Raw genomic sequence first — 27,960 nt, forward strand, 5'->3', positions numbered from 1 at the left:
AATATCAACATATTGTACACTAAAAAAAATTGTATTTCTTCCAGGATAATTTCTTCAATTTTAAAATACTGTTTTACAATATTACATTGTTTTTTCCAGTACCTACTCTAACAAGAAAGCTCTCTCGTGGAGACGTCATATAGTGTTTTTATTATGAATTTTGTAATGTTTTCTGACAGTTCTCAATAACAATTAGTCAGCATAATCCATGTCATCATTGTATCAATAATTACAGGTAATGTTCCGATAGTAACATAGTAATAATATAAGTTATTAATCAATGCAATGTTTATTCCTTCTTAACATCACACTCAAAAACGACAGGCTTTATTTACTGACAGGTTTAGCACTGCACATTGATAGGCTACACAGACAGACAGCAAGAGACACAGAGGGAGAGTGAGGGAGAGGTGAGGGGGGAAGACAGGGAGGGGGAGGTGAGGAGAAGCACACAGTTGTACATTCATTGAACCAAATATATCAGATGGCGAGAAATAGAAAAGAAATTAAAGGTTTCGGTTTTGAAATGTGAAAAAATTACCTGAAAGAGTGGAGGATGAAATGAGTGAGACGTATTTAAGTATATCACAACAATGTGCCCTCCTTTTTCTGTGATTCAGATATTGACAAGTTCTTAAATTACAACAATATTACACACAAATTAAGAGACACTCATCAAGCCAGGGATTATCATCCTTATCACTACTACTATTATTATTATTATTATACTGTTTTCTGATGCTTTAAAGGTGATAACTCAAATGGAAAAAAAAATTAATCTGCTCCCTCTCAAAGTGTGCAGAAAAAGAGAAGAAGAGTGGCTGCAATAATAATAGTAATAACAATAATATCGTAATATTCATCATTGTATGTACAGAAAATTCATTACAATCAATACAATCAAAACTGCCCAAGCTGAGCTGACATTCTGGAAACAGCAGGGGTAGCGTTATGGAGTGTGTATGTGTGTGTGTGTTTTTGTGTGTGATTGCGTGTGACGTCTTGCAGTTATTGTAAGAGCGGTGTGCAGTGAGTGAAACAGTGCAGTCATTTAGAGACATTCCAGCGGTCACTGTGAGAGGGGTCAGAGGTCAGGTTACACCGGGTTTACTGTAGATAGTGATGTTTTGTCATTAAGCGGCACAAGCTGAAACTTTGCAAAGACTCCTGACTCGACACCTCGAGGCTTTTATTCTGCATCTGGTTGTTGCATAAGTACCAACTTGTGTAAAGGGTGAGGTGTACGGTTGAATCTTCTCATCAGCCCTGCGCAACATATAGTCGGGAGCTGAAGCACCAGTCACAATACCAAAAGAAAAATACCTGCAAACGTAGTGTTTTTTTTAGTTTTTATGAATGCGTTGTAGAGTGACCGTAATGTCTGACCTCACTGTCTTCACTCTGCGGTGGTCGAGGAATGTGTCGAGAGAGGATGCAAAGAGGGAGAAAAGAGCTTGTGCACAGACTTCTGGAGTCGAGTCTAATAAGAGGAGTGCAGAGACAATGTCGGGATCAAGGCTCGTGTCTTCGCCTACAGATCTACTCAAGGCCTGCATGTTGCAGATTGTTTTCATTTTGTAAAGATTTCATTCTGTGTTCAATAACAAAAGATAGAATACAATCTTTTTTTTTCTTTTAAACAAAAAGCAGTCTCATTCAACCAGTATTACACTATACAGACACGTTACCATCTTGTGATTTAGAACTGGTGCACCACATACAATTTTGGTGGGGTTTGCTCAGGCGGTTAAATTACATTAAATGTATACATTGTGCCATTGAACATTTAGGTGGAGAACAACTGCCCGTTGTTGGCTATAGGTCACATATGGCGTTGAGTGTCAAGAGTATTACAGTGACTGTGTTGTGCGTAGTGTTTGTAAGCATACATTCCTTATACTAGTAGTGTCAGCAGTCGTTGATATTAAAAGTGTTGGAGTGTGTGAGCCGGTTTGTGGTTTCCATGAGAACTGGTGCAGAGACACGTGTGGCTCAGTAGCGGCGGGCGTTGCCGTCTCTCCCCTCCTTCTTGATGATGATTCTCTGGTCGTCGCTGGCGTCTTCAGGTGACTCTGCTACCTCCTCTTCCTCCTCCCCCTCCCCCTCCCCCTCCGTGTCAGCAGAGATGCCCATACGAGACTCATATGACTGTGGGAGACAGCGATGTGTGGATGAACACAGAAGCTCGACAGGCGTGGTCATTTATTACGATCACATCAATAACTTATATGGTTTTTTTTTACCTCCATGGGGTTGACGATGATGGTGAGAGCAGAGTCGTCCCATTGGCTGCTACCCTTCTCAGCCCCGCCCCTGGCACCCTCACCACGGCGATGGATGGAACGAATTCGGAAAACACCGAGGATCACCATGACAACCAGGAAACCCACACACACCATTATGATGACGGTGGCTGCTCCTGGCACCACTGTCAACAAACAAGTGATGATTATAAAGTCATAAAATAATCAAGATTTAAATTATAACTCTGGTGATATTCTATATTCTTCTCATTGTCGACAAATGACTAAAATACCAAAACCAGCAATGAACTACACCGTCTTACTATCGTAAATGCTCACTACACCGGTGGTTCCCAACCTTTTTCCTTAAGGGATCCCTTTTCTATCATTGAGTAATCTGACGACCCTTAAGTGACATTTTATAGATATTTAATTTTATATTCAATGCATAACAATAACAGAACAAAACAACTGATAAACATTACAATTAACCCAAATAGTGAATGCAATAACTGCAGGAAGTTTGTGTAAAACGAGCGATTTGGATGAATATTGAACAGATTATTTCCTGTGAATATTGCATCAGAGATGACTTTTCTAATTTTTAGGAACTTTTATTACAATTCTCTGTTTTAGGCTATGTATTTTTTAATTTTTAACAATCATTTGTACCTAACAAGCTTCTTTTTTGACAAATTTAGTTTATTTTTTCTCCCTGACACTTGGTCATTGTTCTATTAGCTCTTCGGTTGTTTTAACTGCATACTTTTCAAATTTTTAAGTTTATAGCTTAAATAATAATCCAAACCTTAAAAATAACAATTCCATTTAGTTTTCTTCACAGAAATGAATAAATACAGAGATAAAGGCCAACTGTATATTTTATAAAATAAGTTGTCTTACACCCCTTAAAATCAAGAAGGCCTCACTAAGCGGGACCCCCAGGTTGGGAACCAGTGCACTAGAGGAACAAACGTTAATCCACAGCTCAAAATAGTCCCCAACAAATGCACTATTTAGTCCTGTTTGAGTAATCACTCAGCCCCTTTAAAAAATAAAAAAAACTCTACTTGTGTTTTATTTTAATGATTTATGTCTTCAGCATGAACAATTGGGATTTGGGCTGAGTGTTACCGGCAGGACAAGAAACCTTTAAAGAACATTTCAGCGTTTGTACAATTCTACCTCATTTTCCTTCATATGTGTACATAATCCATGTGAAGTTTAAACATCTGTTGAACCAATTACTGAATGTCTATGAGTTCATTAGAAGCCACATACTAACTCTGGGTATCGAAGTATGAAAATAGCACAATACACCTGTTTACCCTGCAATGACATGTCACAATGTCTGCTGTGAAAAGGGCCTATTATCCTAACTAACCATCTCCTTAAAGGTTTAAAATCTAACATTTGCTGGGGTGTTAGACTGTGTGCATGATTAAACCTGACAATCCTCTCTGCTGTGCAGCTGTAGTTACACTGTTCTTTAAACATGCCTCCACAGTCTTGTGATTACTTTTAGAGCTCTGCATAGTGAGGCACCTGCCTTCGTTAGAGTGCTGCTGCAGCCCTTTATCACCAGCAGGTCTCTGGGGTCTTTTGATTAGGGTTTGAGGGTTGTTCCTCGCTCCAGGCTTAAAACTAAAGATGATCGTGCCTTTTTCAGGCTGCGGCTCCTAAACCTTGAAATTCTCTCCCTTTGGACTTAAAGGGGCTCTGTGGAGTTTTCTTGTAAAAAAAAAAAACAAAGTTATGTTTGCATTCAGTGTTAATCAAAAACATTTTTGCAAAGCTATTTTTTTAAAGGTCCCATTTCGTGCTCATTTTCTAGTTTGTACTTGTATTTTGTGTTTCTCCTAGAACATGTTTACATGCTGTAATATTAAAAAAAAACTTTATTTTCCTCATACTGGCTGCGTGAATATACCTGTATTCACCCTCTGCCTGAAACGCTCCGTTTTAGTGCATTTCAACAGAATTGCAACGGAATTGCGTTTCTAGGCAACAGTTTGGGTCCATGTTTACTTCCTGTCAGCTGATGATATTTACATACACTGCAACAGGAAATAAACTGGGACACATTTAGAATTTTTTTACGTTGAAAATTGTGTAATGGTCTACATATGGTATATTTGTGACATCACAAATAGACAGAAATCTTAACGGCTTGTTTCAAATGCACAATCTCTGAATACGGGCTGTGTGCATTTTTTCCGTATATTGAGCGTTTTGATAGTTTAACAGTATTTATACAGCACTTAAACCTGCTTTATAATTTATAAGACATGAAATTCTCACTTTTTACAATATGGGATCTTTAAGGTATTTTAAATTCAGGATTGTTTAGCTGTCGATCTAATACCCATACTACCATACTATTTAGTTTTGCCTGTAAAAGATTTTATATGTCCCAATACATAGTATGTCAAATACAGTATGCCAAAAATACCAGGATAGCGCTACTAGAGGTCTAAAACTCCACAGGGAACCTTTAAGATCTGTGAACACTGTAAACACCTTTAAAAAGCAGCTCAAGGCATTTAATTTGCCTTTGTTTAGTCGTCTTTATTGTAATTTCTATTTAATTTATTACTTTTATCATCACTATTTTTATTTGAGACAGGAAATAAGGTGAGAGAGGGGGGAATGACATGCAACAAAGGTCTGCAGTTGGTAATCAAACTATGGCATTCACAGACCGCTGGTATGTGCCCCAAACATTAGGCTACCAGGGCTCCGCTTATTCATCCCTCTTATACTCTGACTGCATTGTATATCTTTCTTCTGTCTTTTACTGTGAAGCACTTTGTGCTCTAAAAGGGTGCAGGACAGGAAGAGCTGATGAGAGGGAAATGTCACCTGAGTTGCGGTGTGGATTAGGCAGGACGTGTCCACTCAGCTCTCCAGCGTGGTGGGACGGATGGAGAAACTGCTGCTGGCCGGCCATCAGGTGGGACGGGTGGTTCATAGAGATGTCCAGAGAATGGAGGAAGTTCACCTGAAGGAAGGAGGAGAGAAACAGAGAAAAAGAATATGTAAATAAATGTCCAGTTTCTAGACTGAACTTCCACGTTCATATCTATTTATCTTCATGTCAGTGCCAGAGGTGTTACTGTATGTGAATGATATACCTCCAGAGTCAACTCATTGCTGGTGTATCTGCCATTCATCTCAGAGCAGGACAGGCGGAACCGCCTCTCGTAGCGGGCTGTGCCTTTGGCCAGTCGGTAGCGGACCGAGCGAAGGACGTCCTCGTACACAGAGATTGATTCAGCACCTGGAGGGAGCGAAGAACAAAAAGAGAGTCAATACTGAGACGATAACTGCGGAGAGAAGGAGGAGGAGAGAAAAGTATTCTGCAGCTACTTATTGACAGCTGAGGGTGACTGTATCGGATGGATTACTTTTAATTTTTAGGTCATTGGGAATCTATTATATTGAATTGTGTGTAGAAGTTATAAAGGCCCTGAAAACCTATTTTCTAAATCAGCATCTGTGAATCTTTTCTGCCAAAGTTTATTTCAAATCAAAGATTTTGTATATTGTTTTTCTATATATTGTGTTTTGTTTGTGCTTTTCTCACTGTCTTTAACTGGACGGGAGAAAAGGTGATGTTATATATTTCTGTGACGACAGATGTGGTGCTGTTTGCTTCTGTCTGTCTGATAAAACATCACCCACGCAGTCTTGATGAAGCACATCAGCTGAGTTTTTGACTGTTCAATTCTTTTTGGAACTTTAACTTTTATTGTTGCTCATTAATAATGAATAATTCATGTTTTAGAGAAATACTTCAGAGGCAGACAGGCAGACAAGAATAATCTAAATTAATAATTTAAATTCAGATTTCCTGACATATTGTGTGGCATCTGTTTCATGTTGTTTTTGCTGTCTATCTTGGCCAGGACAAGATTTCAATGGCAATGATGCTTTTCTAATAAAAAACAAACAAAAGAAGTTTTAAAACAGTTTTAAAATGTGCTGAATGTGTTATGCACAGTACCTGTGATAGCAATATAAGCAGTAGTATTGATGATTTCCAGTCCCCTCTCTCGCACAACATCCATGTCCACCAGAAGCTCCTCCCTCTCTGGGTTCAGCTCTTCCCCCAGCGGTTGGACCTCACAGCCGTCCAAAGTGTGAGCCACGGCGTCGGACATCAGAGCTAAGAATGGGACATAACCCCAATTTAGGAACGAAGGATGTAGACCACAGATACAGATACTTAGACAAGTGGTACGGTTACCAAGGGCTGTGTGCTAAACAAACATGAGAAACATTTCAAAACTCCTTAAAAGGACTGTTTGTAAGAATCAGAAATGCTTGTTAACAGCGACTCGTGTGGCCGCTAAGTCATGAAAGTCAGCGTCGGGCTCACGCTTGTGCTCGCTCTACATAGACATGAACGAAACATCGCTCAACACAGTGAGGCGACACACGTCAGCTAAAACCACAATATCACTCTATATTTCACCTGCTTGGCAGTAATGTTAGCTGACCAGACGAAGGTCTGTCCATGAATTACTGCTGATCCTAGTCTTGGCTTTTCCTGCTTCAGCCTTCCGACCGCGGTCGGAGGGAACAGGGGAGACACCGGAGTTTTGGTCGGAGACGATAACGTTTCTTGCTGCAGAGCCCCGTCACTTCACAAGACACGGGAAACCTCTGTTGGTCTGGAGGAGCTGCAGCATTTATTTCTGCACAAACGTCCACTGTACATTCACTAGATATTCTCAGAGCTAAACTAACTCTTCTGCAGTGTGTAGTGTGCGCGCATGAACGTAAGAGTGGAGCGAAATAGCAAGAACGAGCGCGGTGTGTCAGTGAAGCCAGGCAGGCAGAGGAGCAGAGTACAGCAGAGACTCCGGCCCTGGAGACTAAAGCTACGGTCTCCCCCGCGTCCTCCGACCATGGCCAACACTGTTTTGCAAGACGGGCTACGCTAGATATAACTTTGCGGTTTTGGTGCTTCCGTGTAGTTTGTGTTAGAGTCTGAGATGGGGCATGGGACACCGACCCGGATTGATTTATACGTGTAAGAAGTTACAAACAGTCCCTTTAAATGAGTCCATAGATGAGGCATCTAATGTGTGACTCACCTCCACCCTCCATCCCCTGTGCGGCCGTGTTGACAGCATGAGACAAGGAACAGACGATGCGGAGCTCGGGGAAAAGGGGGACGCCACGGGGACCCTCAAACTCAGGGGCAGGACGAGCCAGATGAGGGCCGACCCCAGACAGAGAGATCTGAGGAGCGTCAGGCTGGAGAACCACCAGGTATCCCTCCAGCTGCTTGAGGGACAGGCAGCTCTCCTCGTTGAAACATCTGGCAGGGAGGAAGGAAGTGTGTGTGTGAGACAAAAAAAGACAGAAAGTTTTTGCCACGCTAGCGACGTGGCTCTCTAGGGAAAGCAATGTCAGTCTGTCGGTTGGTCCACCACTTTGGTCCAGACTGAAATATCTCAGCAACTATTGCATGGATTGGCATGAAATTGACTTTGGTGACCCCCTGAATTTTCCTCTGACGCCACCTTGAAGTTGACATTTTTGTTTCGCAGTGAAATATCTCAACACATGTCAGATGGATTGCCATGGAAACTGGTATAGACATTATAGCCCCTAAAGGTGAAATATAACAGCTTTAGTGATCTCCTAAAAATTTAACTGCAGTAATTTAGCATTGCACTCCTATAATATTGCCAGACTCACAATGGACAAAAAAGGATTAAAATCGATGCAGCAGAACCAGAGATATTATAGTTTTTATTCTGCGCAAACAGGGCTGTTTTTATGAGCTCATGAAAAGTTGACTTTTTAGAGATACGTGGATCTCACAGGACAGCGACACTACGAACATATGAGGATCTTATAGAATATGATGCATTGCTGTAGATTAAACTAGCCAACAGGATATAAAGTAGTTATAATTAGCACAAAAACATCTGCTCCAGTAAAATGCAGCATACATATTAATGCAGCAGTAATATAAATCCCAAAACATCATATATAATAGTAAAACACTGACGGGGACCATTTTACTGCACAATGAATACTTTTACTTTTCATATTTTAAATACATTCAGCTGATAATACTTAAATAAGGTTCTGAATGCAGGACTTTAACTTGTAGTGGAGTATTTTCACAGTGTGGTATTATAACTTTTACTTCAGTAAAGGATCTGAATACTTCCTCCACCACTGACTGCTAAACATCAGCATCGTTGTCACAGTGAGCATGTTAGCACGCTTATGTTATCATTTAAACGCGAGCATGGCTGGAGACTCTTGCTGTTAAATGAGCAACATTGTGGCCGAGTAATGTTAAGAAAGTTGGAATCATAATCATCGTGGACAGAAAGGTCGTAATCCAGAACAATGTTTTCTCAATCTAGCTCCCTACTTCCACCCTGACTCCAGTTAACTTTGGTCTGCAAATAGAAAATGTCAAACCACTGGTGTTACAAATTTAATTTCCCTGCCAGAAAGGGAGAGCAAATCAGATTGATGACAGGCTGCTTACATATATTTATTCATATGCACTATAATTCAGCATTACATTTGAAAGGGGATTAAGCAGAGTGTGTGTTTGTGTGTTTGTGTGTGTGTGTGTGTCACTTTTCCACTATCAGAGTGAGCAGCTGCTTCTATCGGCCTCTCCAGAAGGGCCTGCTGTTCAGCCATCTGGGTAACTCCTGGCCTCAAATCAGTCTAATCTTCACACACATGCAATAAAACACGCTGGAGGAAAAAAAAAAAAACTCTGGCATAGCCTACTTGAGCAGAAACCAAGTGAAAAAAGAAAAATCTGCCCGTGACCTTGAAACGTTGCAAAAACAAAAACCACCAGCACCGACTTGTGGCCTGGTAATCATTTTAATCTTATAAACATGCCACAAAAACAACAGTCCCAAAAGACGGCACTAAGAATATCTGCACAGCCCGAGAGTTTGATGAGATCCGATTTGTCGGCAGGCAGCTAGTATAAATACACAATATCCCACGTAGTACATGCGCTGGACTGTACTTCCAGAGGTGAATTAATATTTAATCAGCTAAAAGTGACTGCTAAAGCCAGAGAGCCAGTTCGCAGTTGTTAAGAATGGCTGAGCACTGACCCGGAGTTTGTGTGCTTTTTATTTTCACGGCCAGGTGATTCACACTGAAGCGGGATTCAATCTTGTGCTGTCGGTCTGTCTGCCAACATTAGGGGTACAGTTTTTGTTTGATCATGCACTACTTTAATGTAAATTTTAACCACTTCCCAGTTGGAAACATGCTAAATTATATCTCAAAAAGTGTTCAAGGAAACTAAAAAAAGCTCTTGGCAGTATGATTAGATATTTTAGGTGAAAGATAGGAATGTCTTTTTATTTTTAATTGGTCTTCACTAAAAAGGGAAACAGTTTCTTAAAGTTAATCCCTCGACACCCACAGTTAAAACCAGGCAGAATTAATTTAGTCTGCAGTTTACCCTGTCAAAGCAAAAAGTTACTTGGTGGCTGAATGAACAAAGAGATAAGATATTCCTTGTTATCTTTGCTTTGACGTACTCGCTCTATAATCATCTCTTTCGTGCCACACCAGTCCTTATCACAGCCGAGGCAAGGTCCATGTTTGATGAGTTCAATGTCAAAGGAGCAAAGCGGAGGCAGGGAGTCCAGAGAGAGAGACACTTCAATTGACCGCCACAGACTGTTAGAAGAAATATTTCATTTCATATCGTATCAGTTGTGATGTTCAGAGATTTTCAGTTTGATAAAGCCTCCTTCCTCTTCTACCGGTTCAGTTAGTCTCCTGCATTTCACAGAATGACTTTCAATCAAAAGACGTATCACTATAGTTCGTTAGTTACCTAAGTTGTCGGGGAAATCAGTATCTCCACCTCTTCTATGACTGATTTTAGGACCTCATGATTTAAATGAGGGCTATTCAAGTGTTCTTATTGGGAAGTTGATTTATCTCAAAAAATTATCTGCTGAGTTACAGACAGATAAATCAGTCTCTTTCCTAATGTAAGTCTATTTTTGGGCCCAATGACATCACATGACAGACACAGTTATAGTAATACCACCGTTTGGCCACTATGTCAAATGTGTTTCAAAGTCCGGCGCACTTCCTGAAGGTTTGGGTCATAGAATGAATATAAGAAGTGGACGTAGTGCCCGTGACGTCACGCGTTGATTTATGGACCACGGTTTTGGATCGTGTCTAGAAGGCAACCCCCAAGTTGCGAAAACTCTAGTGAGACTTGCTGCCCGACGACCTATCCTAACCTTAACTATTCGAGGTCAATACCTTACCTTAGCCATCTTGCGAGAGTTTCGCAACTTGGGGGTTACCTTCAAGACACGGCCACAGTTTTGAAGCCTCGAGTTCACATTCTGGCCGTCGTCATCTTGGTTTTTCGCAACCAGAAGTAACACGAGAGGGTGGAGCTTAGTACAACCTAACGCTGCATAAGACATTTTTAGGCGACCAGAAAGGTTATAATTAACTTCCATAAACTGAAAACACACTGTGAAAGGGTTAAAGTTGGAAGACGAAAACTCCCAGACTGGACAACGCCGTGGTAACGATCTGTCAATCACAAGGTAGCCACGCCCTAAAGCATACCCTGCTTTATGGTCTATTTTACTCTAATGGGACCATAATTTACTAAATGAACATCATGCTGTATTGAAGAAGACTTGAAACTAGCGATTAAGACCATAAACTCATGTTTACAATGTTTACTGAGGTAATAAATCAAGTGAGAAGTAGGCTCATTTTCTCATAGACTTCTATACAATCAGACCTCTTTTAGCAACCAGAGGAGTCGCCCCCTGCTGGCTGTTAGAAAGAATACAAGTTTAAGGCACTTCTCTTGGTTGAGGTCCATCCACAATGATGAAAAGAGCCGTGGGTGTGTGTGTGTGTGTGTGTGTGTGTGTGTGAGTGTGTGTTTGTACCTGAGCGAGGTGGTTAGTTTGAGGGGTCGGACTCCGGGGGTGGCGAAGCGTAGAGAGTTCCTGTAGGTGACCTGCTGCACTGCACGGTTAAAGCTCTCAATGTCGTCTCCCTCCAGCACCAACACTGACTGGCTGGGGTTCACATGGACCTGCACAACCAAAAGAGACGTTTGAAAATCTAACTTCCCATTCGTTTACATAAGAAGACATCAGGTTACCAAGGCTGAACTTTGAAAAGGGTTAATCTCCTTGAATCTAATTCAATACTGATTCTTTTGAAGAGATATCAGAGCAAAGAAATAATAATATTAGCAGACATATTACTTTTTGAACCCTTTTACACACCTTGAATAAAAATGTGTATATTTTAAGTGTAAAAGCCTCAAACACACCAAACCACCACTAGAGGAGGTTAGAAACACATTTGGCAACAGACCAAAAATTTGTGATACAATTAAAGGAGAGGTTCACAATTTTTCAAGTCTACCATGAAAATTGAAACAGGTTTTGCTTGCTGTACTAATTCCTGGGGGGGGACCAGAATGTAAATACAAATGAGACAAATTAAAGGCAAATTAGATTATGACTTCCCTTCTGGCAAAACTGTTGTAGTTATTGTAGAAAACGGAAAGGTACTTAACACCTCATATGCATAAAATACTTAACATGTAACGGGTAGGAATGTCTCAATTTCAAATTAATAAAACTATGAACTCACAATTTAAAAAAAAAAAAACTGTGACTGTAAAGCTACTTGCAGATATGGATTACAATTAAAATTTAGATTTCACTTCTCAAAAAAAGAACAATATGAATTTTAGCTGAATGAGGGATGAGGTAAAATCAACCAAAGATTGACTTTGAAACTTGTATTATGAAGTTAAAGGGATTTAAATACAGTGTTTTCGAAAAAAATACTTTGAAAAATGTGTTTAAAAGAGTACAGAATTTGCCGCTTTCTACTTAAAAATGGAGATTCAACTCTTTTTTTTATCTATTAACAGGTTCAAGAAATATTTTTTTAATTTTTAATTTTTGAAAAGTTGGTCATAATATTGTATGTTTTGTATTTATATTTATATTTCTGTTGTAAATGTATTCATCCCCTTAGGGCCCAGATACACCAAGTCGACATCAAAGAACTAGTGACAATGAAGGCTGACTGTTGCATCGCCTCACGTTGCCCTGAGTGTGTTTATCTTGGCCTATTCAGCATGTTGAATTGGCAGCGGAGCTTGTCAGTGAGAGAAATCACTCTGATTGGCTGTTCAGCTTCAACGATCCAGTGCACGAGAAGAGAAACAGACGTGAGGAAAGCAAGCAAATGAGGAAGGTCAAGAGGAAAAACATGAAAGCTCTTCTCATTTTTCCTCTTCATCTCATCTGATCGTTCCAATACACGGATATTTTCACAATGACATGGTCATCTGGAATGAAGCTGAGTGGTGAGCGAGAGTGGTGTGAAAATGGTCGGCAGACGCCGCTTTGTTTCATGTACGTATCATAATACGGCTTGTATATCCGCTGTCCTCTGTCTTCCGGTTTCCCTTTTTGAATGACGAATACAGACTACAGCTACCTGCTGGTGTGGAGAGTTATTTCCTCTCACACAGGCGCAGAACGTACGTGCTAACAGACCATCAGCTGGAGTCTTTACGCTGTTTTCAAATGCAACTTGTCGGCCAAGACAAAGGCGTCATGAGGCAACGCAACAGTTGGCCTTCATCGCCGCTAGTTCTTTGATGTCAGCTTGGTGTGTTTGGGCCTTAAGAGCAAACACTGAATATATACTACACATTGAATATTCAAGAAAGACGACAGTAGTGCTAGTACTTCTATCTATGGTGGTCAATAAGCTACACGACTGATGAAAGCAAGATAGCTGGAAACATTTGGTGAATAAAGCATCGGTGTGTACTGGAGAATAGTGTAAGTTTTACGAATGGGGATGAAAGCTGTAAGGGACACTTTCTCGACAACATGGCGGTCTACGGTTCTCTGAGTGAATCACCTTCATGCCGGATCCCAGAGTCTCCAGGTCTCCGAAGTCCAGGCCCTCCCTGCAGGCGTACAGACACTCCACCACACTGTGAGGCTCCACGCTGCCGGGACGCACCGTCACCCCCGACAGCAGGCCGTGGTACCCACCCACATACTTCACTAAAGACCAGACACAGTCCAGTATGAATACATATTATAGTGCCAACAATGACACAGCAAAATGACACCCTCATGCTGACAACAATGTGAAAACAGGGAGGTCACCTGAGTCTTTACCCTCTGGGATGGTGTTGTTTAGTATTTCCTTCTGCTTCTCCTCAGGCTCTGTGGGGGAAACCGGCGAGGGGCACAAAGGGGAATAGAAAAAGTGAAAACAATAAGGCACGCTGAGAAAGAAAAGATACTTAAATGTAGTAAGGTATGAAAAGAAAGTGTGAGGAAGTCTGAAGGTGCCAGAGGTTGACAGGAACAATGAAAAATAAAAATTAATAAATAACACGAGGACGCACAAGTGAGAAAATGCAAGCAAGGAAATTGTAGATATTCAGAAATGCACCATCTCCTCATTATCTAGCAGCAGCTGCTGCCACGCAGGCGGCAGAGCGACTTCCACTGTGGATGTGAGTGTAACACCGTGAATATATGTGTGTGTGTGTTTCAGTGCTAATTGGCAGCCAGTTTCCTATTTTAACCAGCGATTTGAGTGCAAGTGGCTGATAGCTGTCTGGCCCTCGTGTTTTTCTGCTGCCTTGAATAATTGATAAGTCAGTTATATTATTAGCCCTCAAAGACAAAATGCATCAACTAAATTATAACTGAATGAAATGAGGGAGTGAATGGCGTGAGGCAAAATGTCTCGGCAGATTGTCTAAAGAGGCTTTACTACGAGGGTTTGTGAGTTCCCGGGGCTCATGCCAGAAATGGCAGCCTGCTATCTCCGGTGATGTGTGATTTGAATGACATTTCATTGACGGAGGAATGCAAAAGAGGAAGCAAACTGCACAATTGCTGCTCATAGCATTTATGCAAAAAGGGAAAAAAAAGCTGGATTCCTCGCTCTCTGCTTGCATACATTTCTGTCAGAATCCATCATTAAGCTGGGATGAAATATATGTCAGTTGTGGATTCACAGAGCATAAATATCTCAGTGCGTTACCCCAACAGGCGCCGATGAACATCCTCTGGCGGGGGAGAGGGTTGGGAATGGCACCGTTGTCATGGATGAGGGCGGGGTCGAAGGTCACGCCATCGACATACAGGGTCACCGAGGGGAACTGGACGCTGAGTGAAAGATGATGCCACTCACTGTCACACACCTGTTGGACAGAGATAACACAGAGTCAACATGAGCCCGAACAAAGGAAACAGGTGAAATATCTTGCAGGGTGAAGGTGTGGACATTTACTGGCTTGTGGATATCAGTGGTGGAAGAAGTATTCAGATATTTTACTTAAGTAAAAGTACCAATACAACAATGTGAAAATACTCTGTTACAAATAAAAGTCCTGCATTTATAATCCTACTTAAATTTACGTAAAAGTACAAAAGTATTAGCATTAAAGAGGACCTATTGTGTTTTTGAGCTTCTTCCCTTTCCTTTAGTGTGTTATATAGTTTTTTGTGCATGTAAACGATCTGCAGAGTTACAAAGACCAAAGTCCACACCAAAGGGAGTTACTCTCCCCTACAGAAACACTGCTCCTGAATTGCCTGAAACACCTCGCTTGAAGTCCCGCCTTTTCTTCCGTAACATGGTGATGTCACCAAGTAACAACATTTGCATAATACCCGCCTAGCGGCTAGTTTGGCACGTCCTCAAACAAAGCTAGTTAGAGCGGAGCTTGAGCAGAGTCCGAAGAGTTTGGTTCAGTTGACCAATCACAACAGAGTGGGTCATCAGAGTGGGGGCGGGGCAGGAGCTCAAACAGAGCGTTTCAGACAGAGGGTGAAAAGAGGTGTTGCAGCACAGCCGGTATGAGAAAAATAAAGCGTTCTTTTTTTACATTAAAGCATCTAAACATGTTCTAGTAGAAATCCAAAATACAAGTATGCACCTGAAAATGAGCATACTATGTCCTCTTTAAAATATACTTAAAGTATCAAAAGTAAAAGTACTCGCTCCTGAGACTGATATATTATTATATATTACATTATTGTTAATGTTGATATTGATGTAGCTGGCCGAGGAGCTAGTTTTAACTACTTTATATGCAGTAAGGTAGTTTGGTTCAGTTGTTTTCCAAAGGGTCACAAGATAAATCTGAGGGGTTGTGAGATGATTAATGGGAAAAACAAAGAAGAGAAAAACAAAGCTCTGTTACACAAATTTGCTTTCCGCTTTTGGACTTTTCTCTTATCTTTGCTTTTTTTTTGTGAATTATTGGATCATTTTTATCTCTTTGGGCCTCAAACAGTTATCTAAATGAAACAATCTGAGCAGCAACTCATAGACATCTGAAATGTGACAAAGGCGCCTAACGAGATAATGCTTTTTTTGTAAAGGGCCACTGGTTTCATCTTTGAAAAATGTATTGTATTTTATAAACTGATCATGTTTCTAATGTAAAATCTTGATCTGAAAGGTAACATGCAACTATAGCTGTCATATAAATGTATTGCAGTAAAAAGTCCATTACATTCCAGCACTGGTGAATATTGCATCTATGTAAATTCTCTATTAGATAGGGTGACATCAGAAGGAACAGAAAGACGAGGGAATTATACAGACAGAGGGGCAGAAAAGAAAGACCGGGGTAATAAGATATTGTGGTTTCAGACGGAGGGATTTGACAAATCTTCTCTGTATCAGCTCAGCATCCTTTAATCCGTGCTGCTTCAATCTGTCTGGGAACAGTGGCTTCAGTCAAAACAAACCCCCTTCACCCCCCGATGTGTTGTCTGAATGGTATAGAACATTTGTTCATTTTGTTTTCTAGTGTCCTTAAACTTTAGGCTCATAGCAGTTCTTTTTGATGTTTATTTTTCCACATAAATATGAAATTTGAAGGTACTGAGTTATTCTATATGTATTACCTAAAGATGAATGTTTTATAAAATTGGGTGTCTGGGCCAGATGTCTGGCTTCACACAGACATACTAACTATTGCATTTCAGCTTAATTTCAAAGGTACAAATACAGAAGAACATCAAAGCTAAGTGTTGCAGTTCCCTGAGTACCTGCTCCAGTTTCCACAAGAACTTGACGGGCCGTGCGGCGGAGACGTCGGGCCAGTAGAAGAGAGAGAGGCGGCAGCCGTGGACAGAGAGGGAATAGTGGGAGAAGGAATCATCTGTAGAGCGGGAGAAGAGAAAATAATTGGTGGGTCAGTGTGGTCTTGTGAAACTGTCTTAATATCACCAGGCGTTTCTTCAGAGAATAACCGCAGTAAGACATAAAAATGTGCAATGAGTTTAATATAGATTTTAATCTGTGCTCTGTCTTTCTCACTTGTGAATTTTATTGCTGTTTTTACCCGAGGGAAGGTTTGCTGAGCGTGCTGCTTTCTAGCGCTGCCCCTACAAAGTCATAAAGTTGAAAACATTCACATGATACACACAAAATTCTGCCTACAGTGATTTACTGTTGTTCTACTGCTGTCCACTTGGCTGCTCAAGTGGAGCAGCTGAGGGTTAAGTGTGTCTCAAGAGCACCTTGATAGTAGTTGTTGAAGCCTTAAACAGCTTTACGTATTTATTTTTTCACTCAGCCTTGAAATTCTCTGCAGTTCTGATTATTTGAGTGGGAAACTGTCTGGGGGTTTAGCATCTGATGTCTGCCTACTATATTCTCCTCACATCTGAAAACACAAGCACGACTCTACAGAATGACGCACCATTCTTGACGGTGCTGCACACAATAGTCTCCTCATCCTTGCGGCTCCCTCTGGTCTGAGTGGTCGCGGGCTGGATGTTGGCGCCGCCCCTTCGCATCCACAGCTGCAGGGTGAAGTGGTCGCCTGACAACGCCGAGACAACTGGATCCGGCACCACGGCGACATGGTTGGATCCGTTGAAGGAGAAGACCAGAGATGAATCAGAGGAAGGGAGAGTGGGCAGAGCTGAGGTCCAGTTGGCAGCAGGAGATGGAGGTGGGAGGAGGTCGACTTCACCTCTGACAGCACCTGAAAAAAAGAGAGAGGATATTGATAAAAAAGAATCCCACACTACGAATATTCATTTTGAGGTGTAAACGAGAACTGACCACACAGTCGTCGCACAGATCTGTCAGAGTAGCTGTCTCTGTCGCAGCCCTTCCCGATGTGGCCGGTCTGGAGCTCTACGGTGGCCTGGATGTTCCACACCGTCTCCTCACAGGTCTCCAGATGCAGGCTGGGGAACAGGGGGATGCTGCCTGAGCCGGGTGTGTACTCGACACGCTTGGTCCATCCTGAAAAAAGAGTGCAATCACAACCTGACCTTAAACATTTGCATTCAAAAAGATGGAGCAAATAACATACGCACTAAAGAATTCAAAAGCCCACATTTATAAAGAGGTGAAGTCCTGTTAATGCAATAAGGTCAGTGGTGTAAATGGTAATGGACTTGCATTTACGTAGCGCTTTTCTAGTCTTCCGACTACTCAAAGCACTTTACACTACATGTCAGCATTCACACATTTATACACTGATGGCAGAGGTTGCTAAGGTGCCAACTCTTCCCATCAGAATCTAATCTAAATACTCAATCACACACCGATGGCTATGCCTTCGGGAGCAATTTGGGGTTAAGAGTCTTGCTCAAGGACACATTGACATGTGACCCGGAGCAGCCGGGTATCGAACCAACCTGCTCTACCCTCTGAGCCACAGCCACCCACAGTGTAGTGCTCGTTGATGAGGTGGGTGTACTACTAGGTAGAGATGGGTAGGTTACCAAGGAGGAAGTGGGTATTCTCTCCTATATATTCCGATGGCTTTTTGGCTGATAGGTGAGTAAACCACCAGAAAAAGAGGTGGGTATACCCTGTATATACCCTCCACTACACCACTGAATAAGTATAATCTATCAATTTCATACTCTCTCATATTATTTACCTGCCATACATTCATACATTCTCTCATCTTGAACTCTTTGTCTCGAGCTCAGTTATTGAGAACTAGTCAAGTTGTTCGTAGTCTGTTATCTACTGAGCATTAACAGAAATGAGCTGTTATCTACAAGCTGTGTGCGCGCGGTGAGCCTTAACTGGTCTCCCTTGCGGTACAAAGAGACATGCACTTGTGCCAGATATTAATGAGCTGGGCCAATAAAATAATTTAGAAAATCAGGTAAATGCTTTTTTAAAATCTAAGGTTTGGTTGTTCTACTAATGTAACTCAAATCTAGTAACTGCACACTATAGTTGGAAAGCAACCTGCATTGCGCTTTCACAAGCCAGCAGAAATACCTTCAGTTTCCATTAGTATGTATTTAGTCATACAACAAAGAATTTAAGGGATTTCAATGAACATACAGTACACGTAGAAACCTGTCATGATCCTCAAATCTAAACTCTATGCAATGATTAGTTTGATGTTAGAAGATAGATCAATATTCCTTATAGATTTGAAATACACTATTGCCTATTATGGTCTTGAACAGAACTCGATTTGCTCTGGACTCGGTCCTGACGTGATCTTTGGACCTAGTCTTGGACTTGGCTTGGACTCGATTGAGCTGGTCTTGACTACAGCCCTGCTTAAAGGGAACTGACATGTTAAAATGTGAGATTGTATTTGAATTGTACTGCGCTGTCAATAAGCTGAGCTCATCCTGGTGGAGGGATCTAATGTCAGGCAATCCAGAGAAAGAGTAGTAGTAGATCTATAAATATATTCTCACAGTTTAATTAATTGCCTTCCCTTGATATTACTTCAGAACTACCTCTTTAAAATGCAGCTCTTGATATAAACACGCAAAGATGATTCATCCAAGCGGCAGCCCACGCACCACTAAAAGTGATGGTTTCAACAGATTAAACGACTGAAATACGTCTCTGAAACCTCGCAAGAGTTATCCAAGCACGACAATCGGGACAGAAAGAGAGCGATCTGTGGCATTGATTACCGATCCAGCCGGGTTTGCAGGACGGCTTGACTGTGACGACAACCTGGGCATCAGCCTGAGCGCGGTTCTTTCCACAGTCGAAGGCGGTCACCCAGAAGGTGTGAACACGCTGACGCTTCGAGTCCAACGGCTCTGTGTTCTTAATGTTACCTAGGAGACAGAGAGAGAGAGAGAGAGAGAGAGAGAGAGAGAGAGAGACAAAGAAAGGAAGGACAAGACATTATGAAACACAAGAATAAAAGGGAAACAGAAATAGCAGAGTTAGTCATCAACAACAAGCTTGCATAATTGAAAGCCCAACGCTCATTGATAAAGCTTCAATCACGACACATACACAACAACAGAACCACTTCCTGCTCAGTGCACTATATCCAGGAATAGAAAGGGAAAACAGAGCAGAATGAAAAGTGAAGGGTTTTCCTGTTTTCACAGATAAAGGCACGAATCACTGCGAAAGGCTGACAGCGCTCAGCATGCCAGCTGACAGACAATAGGTAAGACAGAAGATGGTGTGACATGGCGAGAGGAGAAACAGTGGGATGAAAAGAGATAGTGGTAGTAACAGAGAAGACAAAGTGAGGAAATAGACAATGACAAGCCCACAGTGTCTGAAGAAAGTTGGAACAAAAGGTCTCTGTACCAGTCTGACCCAAAAAATAAAGGAGCTGCTCATCCTCTGCAAAAACCCTCCAAGTCCTGGACGATTCTGCAGAGTCATACTAAAACAGGGTCCTCCTCAGCTGCTGTGTCTCATTACAATTCATCTCCCAGCAGCCAGTCAATGGATACAATTACGACAAAGAGTTTAGGGAATCTGCGAGCAGCCAAGAACAAAAAAAGGATGCTATATTAAACTGAAACAGCTGCTGCCATGTTTATGCAGAGCTAGAACAATAGTCCGCCCACACAAAGTCTATTTCCACATCTTTTCTACCTGTGCGCGGAAATAAGTGCCTGCAAATCTTTTCACTCTGTCGCTATTGCAGACATCAATATCCCAGCAGCGTCTGCTGCGGGTCTTTTTCATGTATTGAGGGCATCCGCAGTTTAGGAGTTGAATACTGAATAGTGAATTTAGTGATCTACTTGCATCAGGCCACACAGAGCAGATAGCAAACAGCATATGAGGATAATAATACGGTGGCTGGTAGAGTTATTGTATTTCCGAGACGGACAAAAACTAATAGGTCTGTGAGTCCGACACCCGTTGATTTACTGCTGCAAGATAAAACACATCTCACCATCGTTGTCGATGGCGAAGGGCACATTAGGAGTGATGATGTCATAGAAGCAGATCTGGCTGTACTGCGGGGAGCAGTCTGCATCCAGAGCCTCCACACGCACAATTCGGTCAAACAGACGCCCCTCTGGGACTGAAGCCTCGTAGCGACGCTCAACAAACACGGGGGAGAACTCATTGACGTCGTTAACGCGAACATGCACGGTGGCCCTGAGGGGAGGAGGAGTGGGAGGCAAAACACAAGCAGAGAGAGATGGATTATCATAACAACAGGAACAAGGATGGTCTTTACAGTGCACAGCCAGAGAAACGTCAGATACTGACTGTAATTATTGTTAAAACACTCGACATCCTCTGTTTGAATTGGGAGGAGAGAGTGGCTTAACTAACTTGTGGGATTTCTTGCTGTTGACTCCATCGGGTCCCTCTCCGCAGTCGTAGGCCTGGATGGTGAAGCTGTGCTCCCGCTGGCTCTCGCAGTCCAGCGGCTCCTTGGATCGGACCAGGCCCTCGCCAGTGGAGCGGTCCAGAACCACCGCTTCAAACTGGACCGAGCCTGAACCCGAGGGGCCATTATGAACCCGGAAGCCACAGATTTCACCTGGGAGAGGCAGGGAGGAAAATAAGTCAATCAATAATAGACACTAAGAATCCAAATTTACTCATATTGTAATTTTTTAATAAATAAATTGTCTTAAGTATCTGATATAATAATATAATGATTATCAACTTCCTATTGTTCCAAAAATTAGATTATTTTTTTTATCATTTGTGTGGCAAAGGCTGCTCACAGCTTACACAGAATGCTGCAGTTATAAGAGAAATTATATAACAACACATTCACCATCTTTGCATTGGCTTTCAGTTGATTTTAGATTTTAGGTTATTAGGTTTGACGCATTACTTTTGAAGCACTCCAGGTCCGGCTCCAGCACACGTTTGTGTGCACTTATATGCCTGCACTCAACCTTTAGATCCTGCTACAAAAATCTAGACTCAATGACGGAGATGTATTTCCTATCATCGCCACAGAACTTTGGAACAGCCTTCCTCTTAAAATTCATCTTGCTACCTCAGTGATTCCTTTAAATCGCCACAACAAAAACTCACATTTCTTTATTACGTAGTCTTTCTGTGCCCTGTCACTTCTTCTTTTTTACTGTCCCAATAATTTGCGTTATTTTAATGTTTTTTTTCCCATTTTTCCTGTGAAGCAGTTCGTCATTTTGATTTGAAAAGTGCTCCACAAATAAAGGTTATTACTATTATTATAACAGCTACAACAACCAGTGATATATAACCAGAATTTCAATCAATCAGCCCACAGCTCAGGCAAATGTCCACAATTTAATTTGTATTGATAAGGACAATCAAATCAGGTGTGTGCTACCATGAGAAGGGAAATGTATAAAAAAAACACTTATTATTGCATCTAATTGTGACACTTTATCCTAATATTCAGTAGATTTAAAGTTACATCATCCAGTGCTTTTCAGAATATATTAAGTGTAGACAGATATCTGGAGGATTCCTTTAAGTGGCCCTTTAACGTATCATTATAAGAGTAGAATTAAATAGATTGCAGGGGAGACTCAAAATAAAACCCTTAATATAGCAGCCGATCTTCCCTGGCTGACATAAAGTTAAGGTGAGGAAGGTTTTCTTACTCAAACAGCTAATTTTCTCTTCCTTCTTGACACAAGCCCAATAAATTTCAGAGAGCGCTGGAGTAATTCTAGTCGAGCTGTTATAATTTGACTGAACACGGTTATTTCCAGGAGTGCAAACACGATAACCTTATTTCATCAGCCTGCAGAGGCAAGAGCGCTGCTGACTGCAATGCGGGGTTGAATTACACTATGATGGCCTAAAAATAGTGGACTCTGTGACTGAATACGTTGCCTTTAATATTTAGACAGGTCCATTGGGAAATATAGTGGGAAATGGCAGCAGTCTGATAGCTCCAAATTCAGTGTTATGTTTACTATTAAAGCCCGAGCAACGCCTGGTGAGATAATTTTCAATTTGGCCTGGTGATGTGATTTTCAATTTGGCAGTGCGAGCACTTGATTTGACCTATTTTTCACAGCAGCCAGTTCTGTGGATGTTCAAGCAAATTCATGGAAAAGTTGGGCATTTTCTTTGATAGCCCTCTCATCCTATACTCCCCCATGCTGTTTCATGCAGTTGGTGTTACCGGCGTAGTGTAGTGGAGCATCTTTGTCCAGGGCAAAGAGAGGGGGGTTGAGCAGCACGGTGTTGTCGTTCTCCATGACGATCCCCTGGTACTCTGTCTCGATCCATGGCTTGTGCTTATTGGCTGAACGGCACAGAGAAGAGACCGAAGAGGCTTTGGGTTAAATGGAGCAATTAGAAAGAACCAACGTGTCTATTTTTAACACTCCATTACGGGTGAGGACATGGCGAGTATCAGAGGAAAAATACACAATGCAAGTGTGATCACAAGGACACAGTTTAATCACATTCGCTGCGTATTTCCCCTCTTTCTCCACATAAACCTCCTTCTCTTGTTCACATCAGAGCGCCACTCTACACACCTTCCTGCTTGGCAGTATAATTAAAGCCAGTCAGATTTCACCTTATCACACACAGAGAGGTATATTGCTCATATCAATCAGCCAAACTAGCCTGCCACAGGCGCAGCACAATAAAAAAACAGCCGAATCCAAATCAAATGCCCGGGGTTTACTGTGAATTTAACCTTTAATTGCGAATTAATTATTCATCCTTGTGCTGAATGTTCTGCGCTGAGTGATCAAAGGGCAAGTTAATGAGCCAGAAGGATGACGGTTTTACACCCCAGCAAAGAGCAAAAACAAAAGGCGGAGTGCCTCCCCTCTGCTGTCCTCAATCTCTTTAACGCCGAAGACACAGAGTTTGAAATCAGACAGAAGCACAAGACTTGTGTTTAGCAAATGCTTTGTTGTCTTCACAGTGAATTTTCCAGAAAATCTGCCTGGAACTAACTGTGCTGTGTGAGGAGAGTCAACAGAGGAAAATGCTGCTGCTTCTGAATCTGATGCAACTTCTATCGCTTGAAATTTTTCGATTATAGAGCCAATATGGTACTTTTCGTACACCTTACTGGAGAATATAAATGTGTTTTTCTCAGTGGTGGAAAGTAACCAAGTACAATAAGGCTGCAACCAACGATTATTTTCACTGTTGATTAATCTGTTGATTATTTTCTCGATTAATCGATTAGTTGTTTGGTCTACAAAATATCAGAAAATGGAAGATCTGCGTTTCCTAAAGCCCGAGATGACGTCCTCAAATGTCTTGTTTTGTCCACAACTCAAAGATATTCAGTTTACTGTCATAGAGGAGTAAAGAAACCAGAAAATATTCACATTTAAGAAGCTGGAATCAGAGAATTTTAATTAATCGATTATCAAAATAGTTGGCGATTAATTTAATAGTTGACAACTAATCGATTAATTGTTGCATCTCTAGAGTAAAATTACTCAGTGACTGTATTTAAGTACAATTTGGAGGTATTTTACTTGGGTATTTCCAATTTATGCTAGGTCATACTTCTATTCCACAACATTTCAGAGGGAAATATTGTTCTTTTTACCCTGCAACATTTCTTTGACAGATATATCTGAACTAGCTACAATATTAAAATGCTGCTTACACAGTAACACATCAGTAATAATAATCTATCTATAATAATATATCACTCTGGAAGAAGTCATTCTGCTGTCTAATGAGTATTAAGTCAAGCTAAAAGAGGGTGTTAAATTGCTCTTTAAGCGCATTTTACTGATAATGTTTCTCCTACTTTTACAAGTAATGGAGTATTTTTCATTAAAGTATTGCTACTTTTATTTAATTTGTATTCATTTATCTGACTGGGACTATATATGTAGGCATTGTTACATTTAAATAAAGAGCAACTGATGCAATGTGTGAAGGACTTCTAGCTAATTTGCAGACCATCTCGCTGGTTTTACAGTTGAAATGATTAGATGGTTAATCAAGCCATTCATCAGAAAGATAATCAGCAACTATTTTGATCATTTAGTAAAATTTCAATAAAGAATAACCAACATTTCCTTGTTGCTGCTTCTCAGGTGAGAGGATTTGCTGCTTTTCTTCGTCTTATGTGATAATAAAGAGAACGTCTCTGGGTTTTTGTGCTGTTGGTTGTATAAAATAATCAATTTAAGAGCATAAACTGGCCTCTAGGAAACTGAAACAGGTATTTTTCACTATTTTATGACTTTTTTATAGACCAATGATTCATTGAGTAAATAATCAGCAGATTAATCATTAGGGCTGTCCTCGACCAAAGAAATTCTTAGTCGACTAGTCGATTAGTTGTTTAATCGACGGATCTGTGAAGTTTCTCCACAAAGAATGACACAAAAGCACCACATTGTGTTTATCAGAGATGTGCTCATTAGGTTCTTGGGAATAAGTCATTCAGCAAGAAAAAATAAAATTAAAAACGACTAATCGACTCAAGAAATCTTAGTCAAGTAAGACCAAAATGACCAATTAGTCGACTAATTGACTGAGAAGGGACAGCCCTATAAATTAATAATGAAAATAATTGTTGGTTGCAGCCCTATAGCTACTTTTACTTAAGTAAAACATCTCAACACTTCTTCCACCACAGTTTTTTTCCACAAAACACATTTTTAATTTAACAAAAGAAGCTAAAATGTTGTCAAATGTCCACAAACGGCCAAAAACAAGCTGGAATAAAATAGTCTGAAATTGGCAAGAAAGCATCTGATCACAGAATAAGGGCACAAATCTGAGCAAGCTTTCAATACTCTGTTTCGGTATCAAAATAGTAAATTCAGCCCTAATCAAAGATATTCATATGCTCTTCTCAAGGTCTAGCCTGACCCCGTCTCCTCCCCCTCTTCCTCGTCCACAGTCCTCTACCATGTCTCTTTTTTGGTCATTTATCCCCCGCCCTCTGTCCCCTCAGTTGATCTCCTCCTCCCCCCGTCCCTCCTCTGCTCTATAGCATTAATCTGAGCATCAGGCCTGTGGATTACATTCGGGATTACAGATTGAGAGGCATCCCATTCCATCTCTCTCTGTCTCTCCTGGCACTTTTCCTCTCTCTGTCACTCTATCGCCCCACGACACTCACCCACCCCTCCTCGTCTGTCTGCCTCCCTCTCTCACACATGCATACTGTATATACACTGCAAATATACATAAATGCTCCGGTATCTTGCGCTTTTCCTTTTTCCCCCGTGTCACCTGATCTCACGTACCACCTCTCTCTCCTCCACCACCTCCTCCTCCTCCTCCTCCCTCCTTATCGGCCTGCGTCTTTTCGGCCACGTCCTCTCCTGTCACAGCTCCTTCTCCTCTGTCTCTTCTAACATTTCCCCCTGTCTCTCTTTCTCCCCTCTCTCTCCCTGACACTCCATCTCCCCTTTTCAAATCTCCTCATCTTCCCTGCATCACTCTCCTCTACCGCCTCCTTCTCTGACATTCTCCCTCTCCACGCTGCCTGTTTCGTTTTCGCCTTCCCCCAGCATGATAATCATTGGAACAATGATGTTGAATCAGAGTCATGGTTATCCAGGATGATGAATCTGCTACAGAGGAGGAAACAGATTTATCATCCTCTCAAGAGTCACACGCACCATGCACACACTGTGTCACGAAACACAAAATGTATAAACACGTATGTCTTTTTCTATAATGAAGATCAAATGAATACACTCATGAGGGAGAGCAATATAAAGTCATCAGGAGCATTTCAGGGCAAAAGCAGCCATGGCCCCTCTACCCGAGCACCTTGACAGGTCTGCGTGCTCCCATGGCGATGTCAACCATCATCTCAACACTTCACAATTAACAGTCAAAATGATTGAGGAACTGACCTTTGTTGCCATCGGCAACCGAAGTCAAGCAAAGGAGGAAGAAGGAGAGAAAATTCATTCTGTCCATCTGAAGGAGGAAAGGAAAGGAAAGGTATAGAGGGGGCAACAGGGTGGGGTGAGGAATATACAGTTACATGCATCAACAACTCATCAGCAGGTATAGAGAGAGAGAGATCAGGCCTATCAGATGCAAGAAAACGCAACTCAAGTGTCATGTATGTAACCTTTGGAGGCCTACGTAGGTAAGAGAGACCCTACATGATGAACTCAATTTGGTGCTGCATATTGATTCAGCATGAATAAAACCAATAATCCATAATTGTTCCTGCCTTTTCCTGACTGACAAGCTTGCAGATAAAGGAGCATGCACATACCTGGTCGTGATGTGTGTATAGCCTATATATGTGTGTGTGTGTGTGTCACTAGAATAGGTTTTGCATGTGGCATGGTGGGTGTTTTCCCATGTTTTAATTGTGGTTTATGATGAACTCAATTTGGTGCTGCATATTGATTCAGCATGATTAAACCAATAATCCATAATTGTTCCTGCCTTTTCCTTAAAAAATCAGACTGACAAGCTTGCAAATGATGGAGCATGCACATACCTGGTCGTGATGTGTGTAGCCTATATGTGTGTGTGTGTCACTAGATGGTAAGTGATAGATGATAGGTTTTGCATGTGGCAGTGTGGGTGTTTTCCCATGTTTTAATTGTGGTTTGTTAGGTTAAAAAAAAAAAAAAAACGCAGCTGCTGTCTTGTGGCCACAACTGAAAAATGAGTCCTTGGGGTTTTTTTTTTTTTTTTCATGCTCTCATTGACATAACAAGCCTCTACGTTTTTCCCACTGCTGCAGTCCTTCATAGGGCTATACAGGACAACATACTATGGAGATTACATGGGAATATATAAAACAGATTCACAGGTTGTTCAGGCTACACACATACAACCATCCAAGAGCAGAGAAAACATGCTATGCGACAATAATCAGGCTGGTATTGACACACATTACCAGCTTGGTGCTGCCTCATAGTCGTGTAGAAGAGCTCACACACACTATAGAGCCAGAGGAGAGGAAATGTCGCAGAAATGCAAGCTGAATTTGCCATTTACCGTGTGGTGAGTTGCTGTGATGCTCCTGGTTTGGTACCCAGCCTCTGAGGCTCGCGCAGCATCCGCCTCTCACGCCCCTGCTGCTCGGCTCCTCTTCAGGCTGGAAACACAAACCTCCAGGTAGAGAGGAGATGGAGAGGAGAAGGACACAGAGAGACAAGTCTCTTTACACAAGCAGCAGCAGCTGGAGAAGATGACAAGGATGTATTTATATATCACCCTGTGACGTTAGATTTGGTGATGATGGAGGAAGAAGATGGAGAGAGACCGATGGATGCCCTTGTTTTTTCTGCTCTATACGGAGGAGGAGAGAAAAAACTGGTGGGAATATTACGCTGCGTCTCCTCCCTCTGAGCGTTTCTTAACCCGCCCACACTGCGTCCTTCTCTCTCTCTCTCTCCATCTCTCTCTCTCTCCACCAGACTGCTGCTCTGGCTGTTTTCTGCTGTTGAACGCACATTGAGAGTGACTCAGACCCCAACACAGCAAT

The 27,960-nt window shown here is 41.6% G+C and overlaps 1 protein-coding gene across 2 annotated transcripts; it reads right to left on the minus strand.

Moving 5' to 3' along the window:
• Positions 1-129: 129 nt before the first annotated feature.
• Positions 130-27,798, minus strand: clstn3 (calsyntenin 3). 2 transcript variants are annotated; one of them, XM_037785232.1, is made up of 19 exons: positions 27,471-27,798; positions 26,360-26,426; positions 22,678-22,800; positions 20,871-21,081; positions 20,482-20,690; positions 19,241-19,390; positions 17,397-17,582; positions 17,029-17,316; positions 16,373-16,485; positions 14,352-14,511; positions 13,472-13,519; positions 13,206-13,354; positions 11,195-11,343; positions 7,346-7,572; positions 6,250-6,411; positions 5,378-5,523; positions 5,106-5,244; positions 2,244-2,428; positions 130-2,148 (listed from the first exon to the last, which is right to left on the minus strand). In XM_037785232.1, exons 2-19 carry the CDS (start codon positions 26,424-26,426, stop codon positions 1,993-1,995), a joined length of 2,868 nt encoding a protein of 955 aa, XP_037641160.1. In that variant the 5' UTR covers positions 27,471-27,798; the 3' UTR covers positions 130-1,992. The 2 variants fall into 2 exon arrangements, with proteins under 2 accessions (XP_037641160.1, XP_037641159.1); XM_037785231.1 differs by having other exon boundaries at positions 13,460-13,519; positions 27,471-27,797.
• Between the last annotated feature and the right edge of the window lie 162 nt (positions 27,799-27,960).

This window comes from Sebastes umbrosus, chromosome 11 (assembly GCF_015220745.1).
Source record: "Sebastes umbrosus isolate fSebUmb1 chromosome 11, fSebUmb1.pri, whole genome shotgun sequence".
In the NCBI taxonomy this organism is placed as follows: Eukaryota; Metazoa; Chordata; class Actinopteri; order Perciformes; family Sebastidae; genus Sebastes; species Sebastes umbrosus.

Bases quoted from the DNA above. Each gene is read 5' to 3' on its own strand.
- clstn3 (XM_037785231.1), bottom strand. From the start codon at position 26,426: ATGGACAGAATGAATTTTCTCTCCTTCTTCCTCCTTTGCTTGACTTCG. The intron at 7,573-11,194 runs GTACAAACACAC...CCTCCCTGCCAG, and splicing joins AAACTAACCACCTCGCTCAG to ATGTTTCAACGAGGAGAGCT. The intron at 2,149-2,243 runs GTAAAAAAAAAC...TGTCTCCCACAG, and splicing joins TCATCGTCAACCCCATGGAG to TCATATGAGTCTCGTATGGG.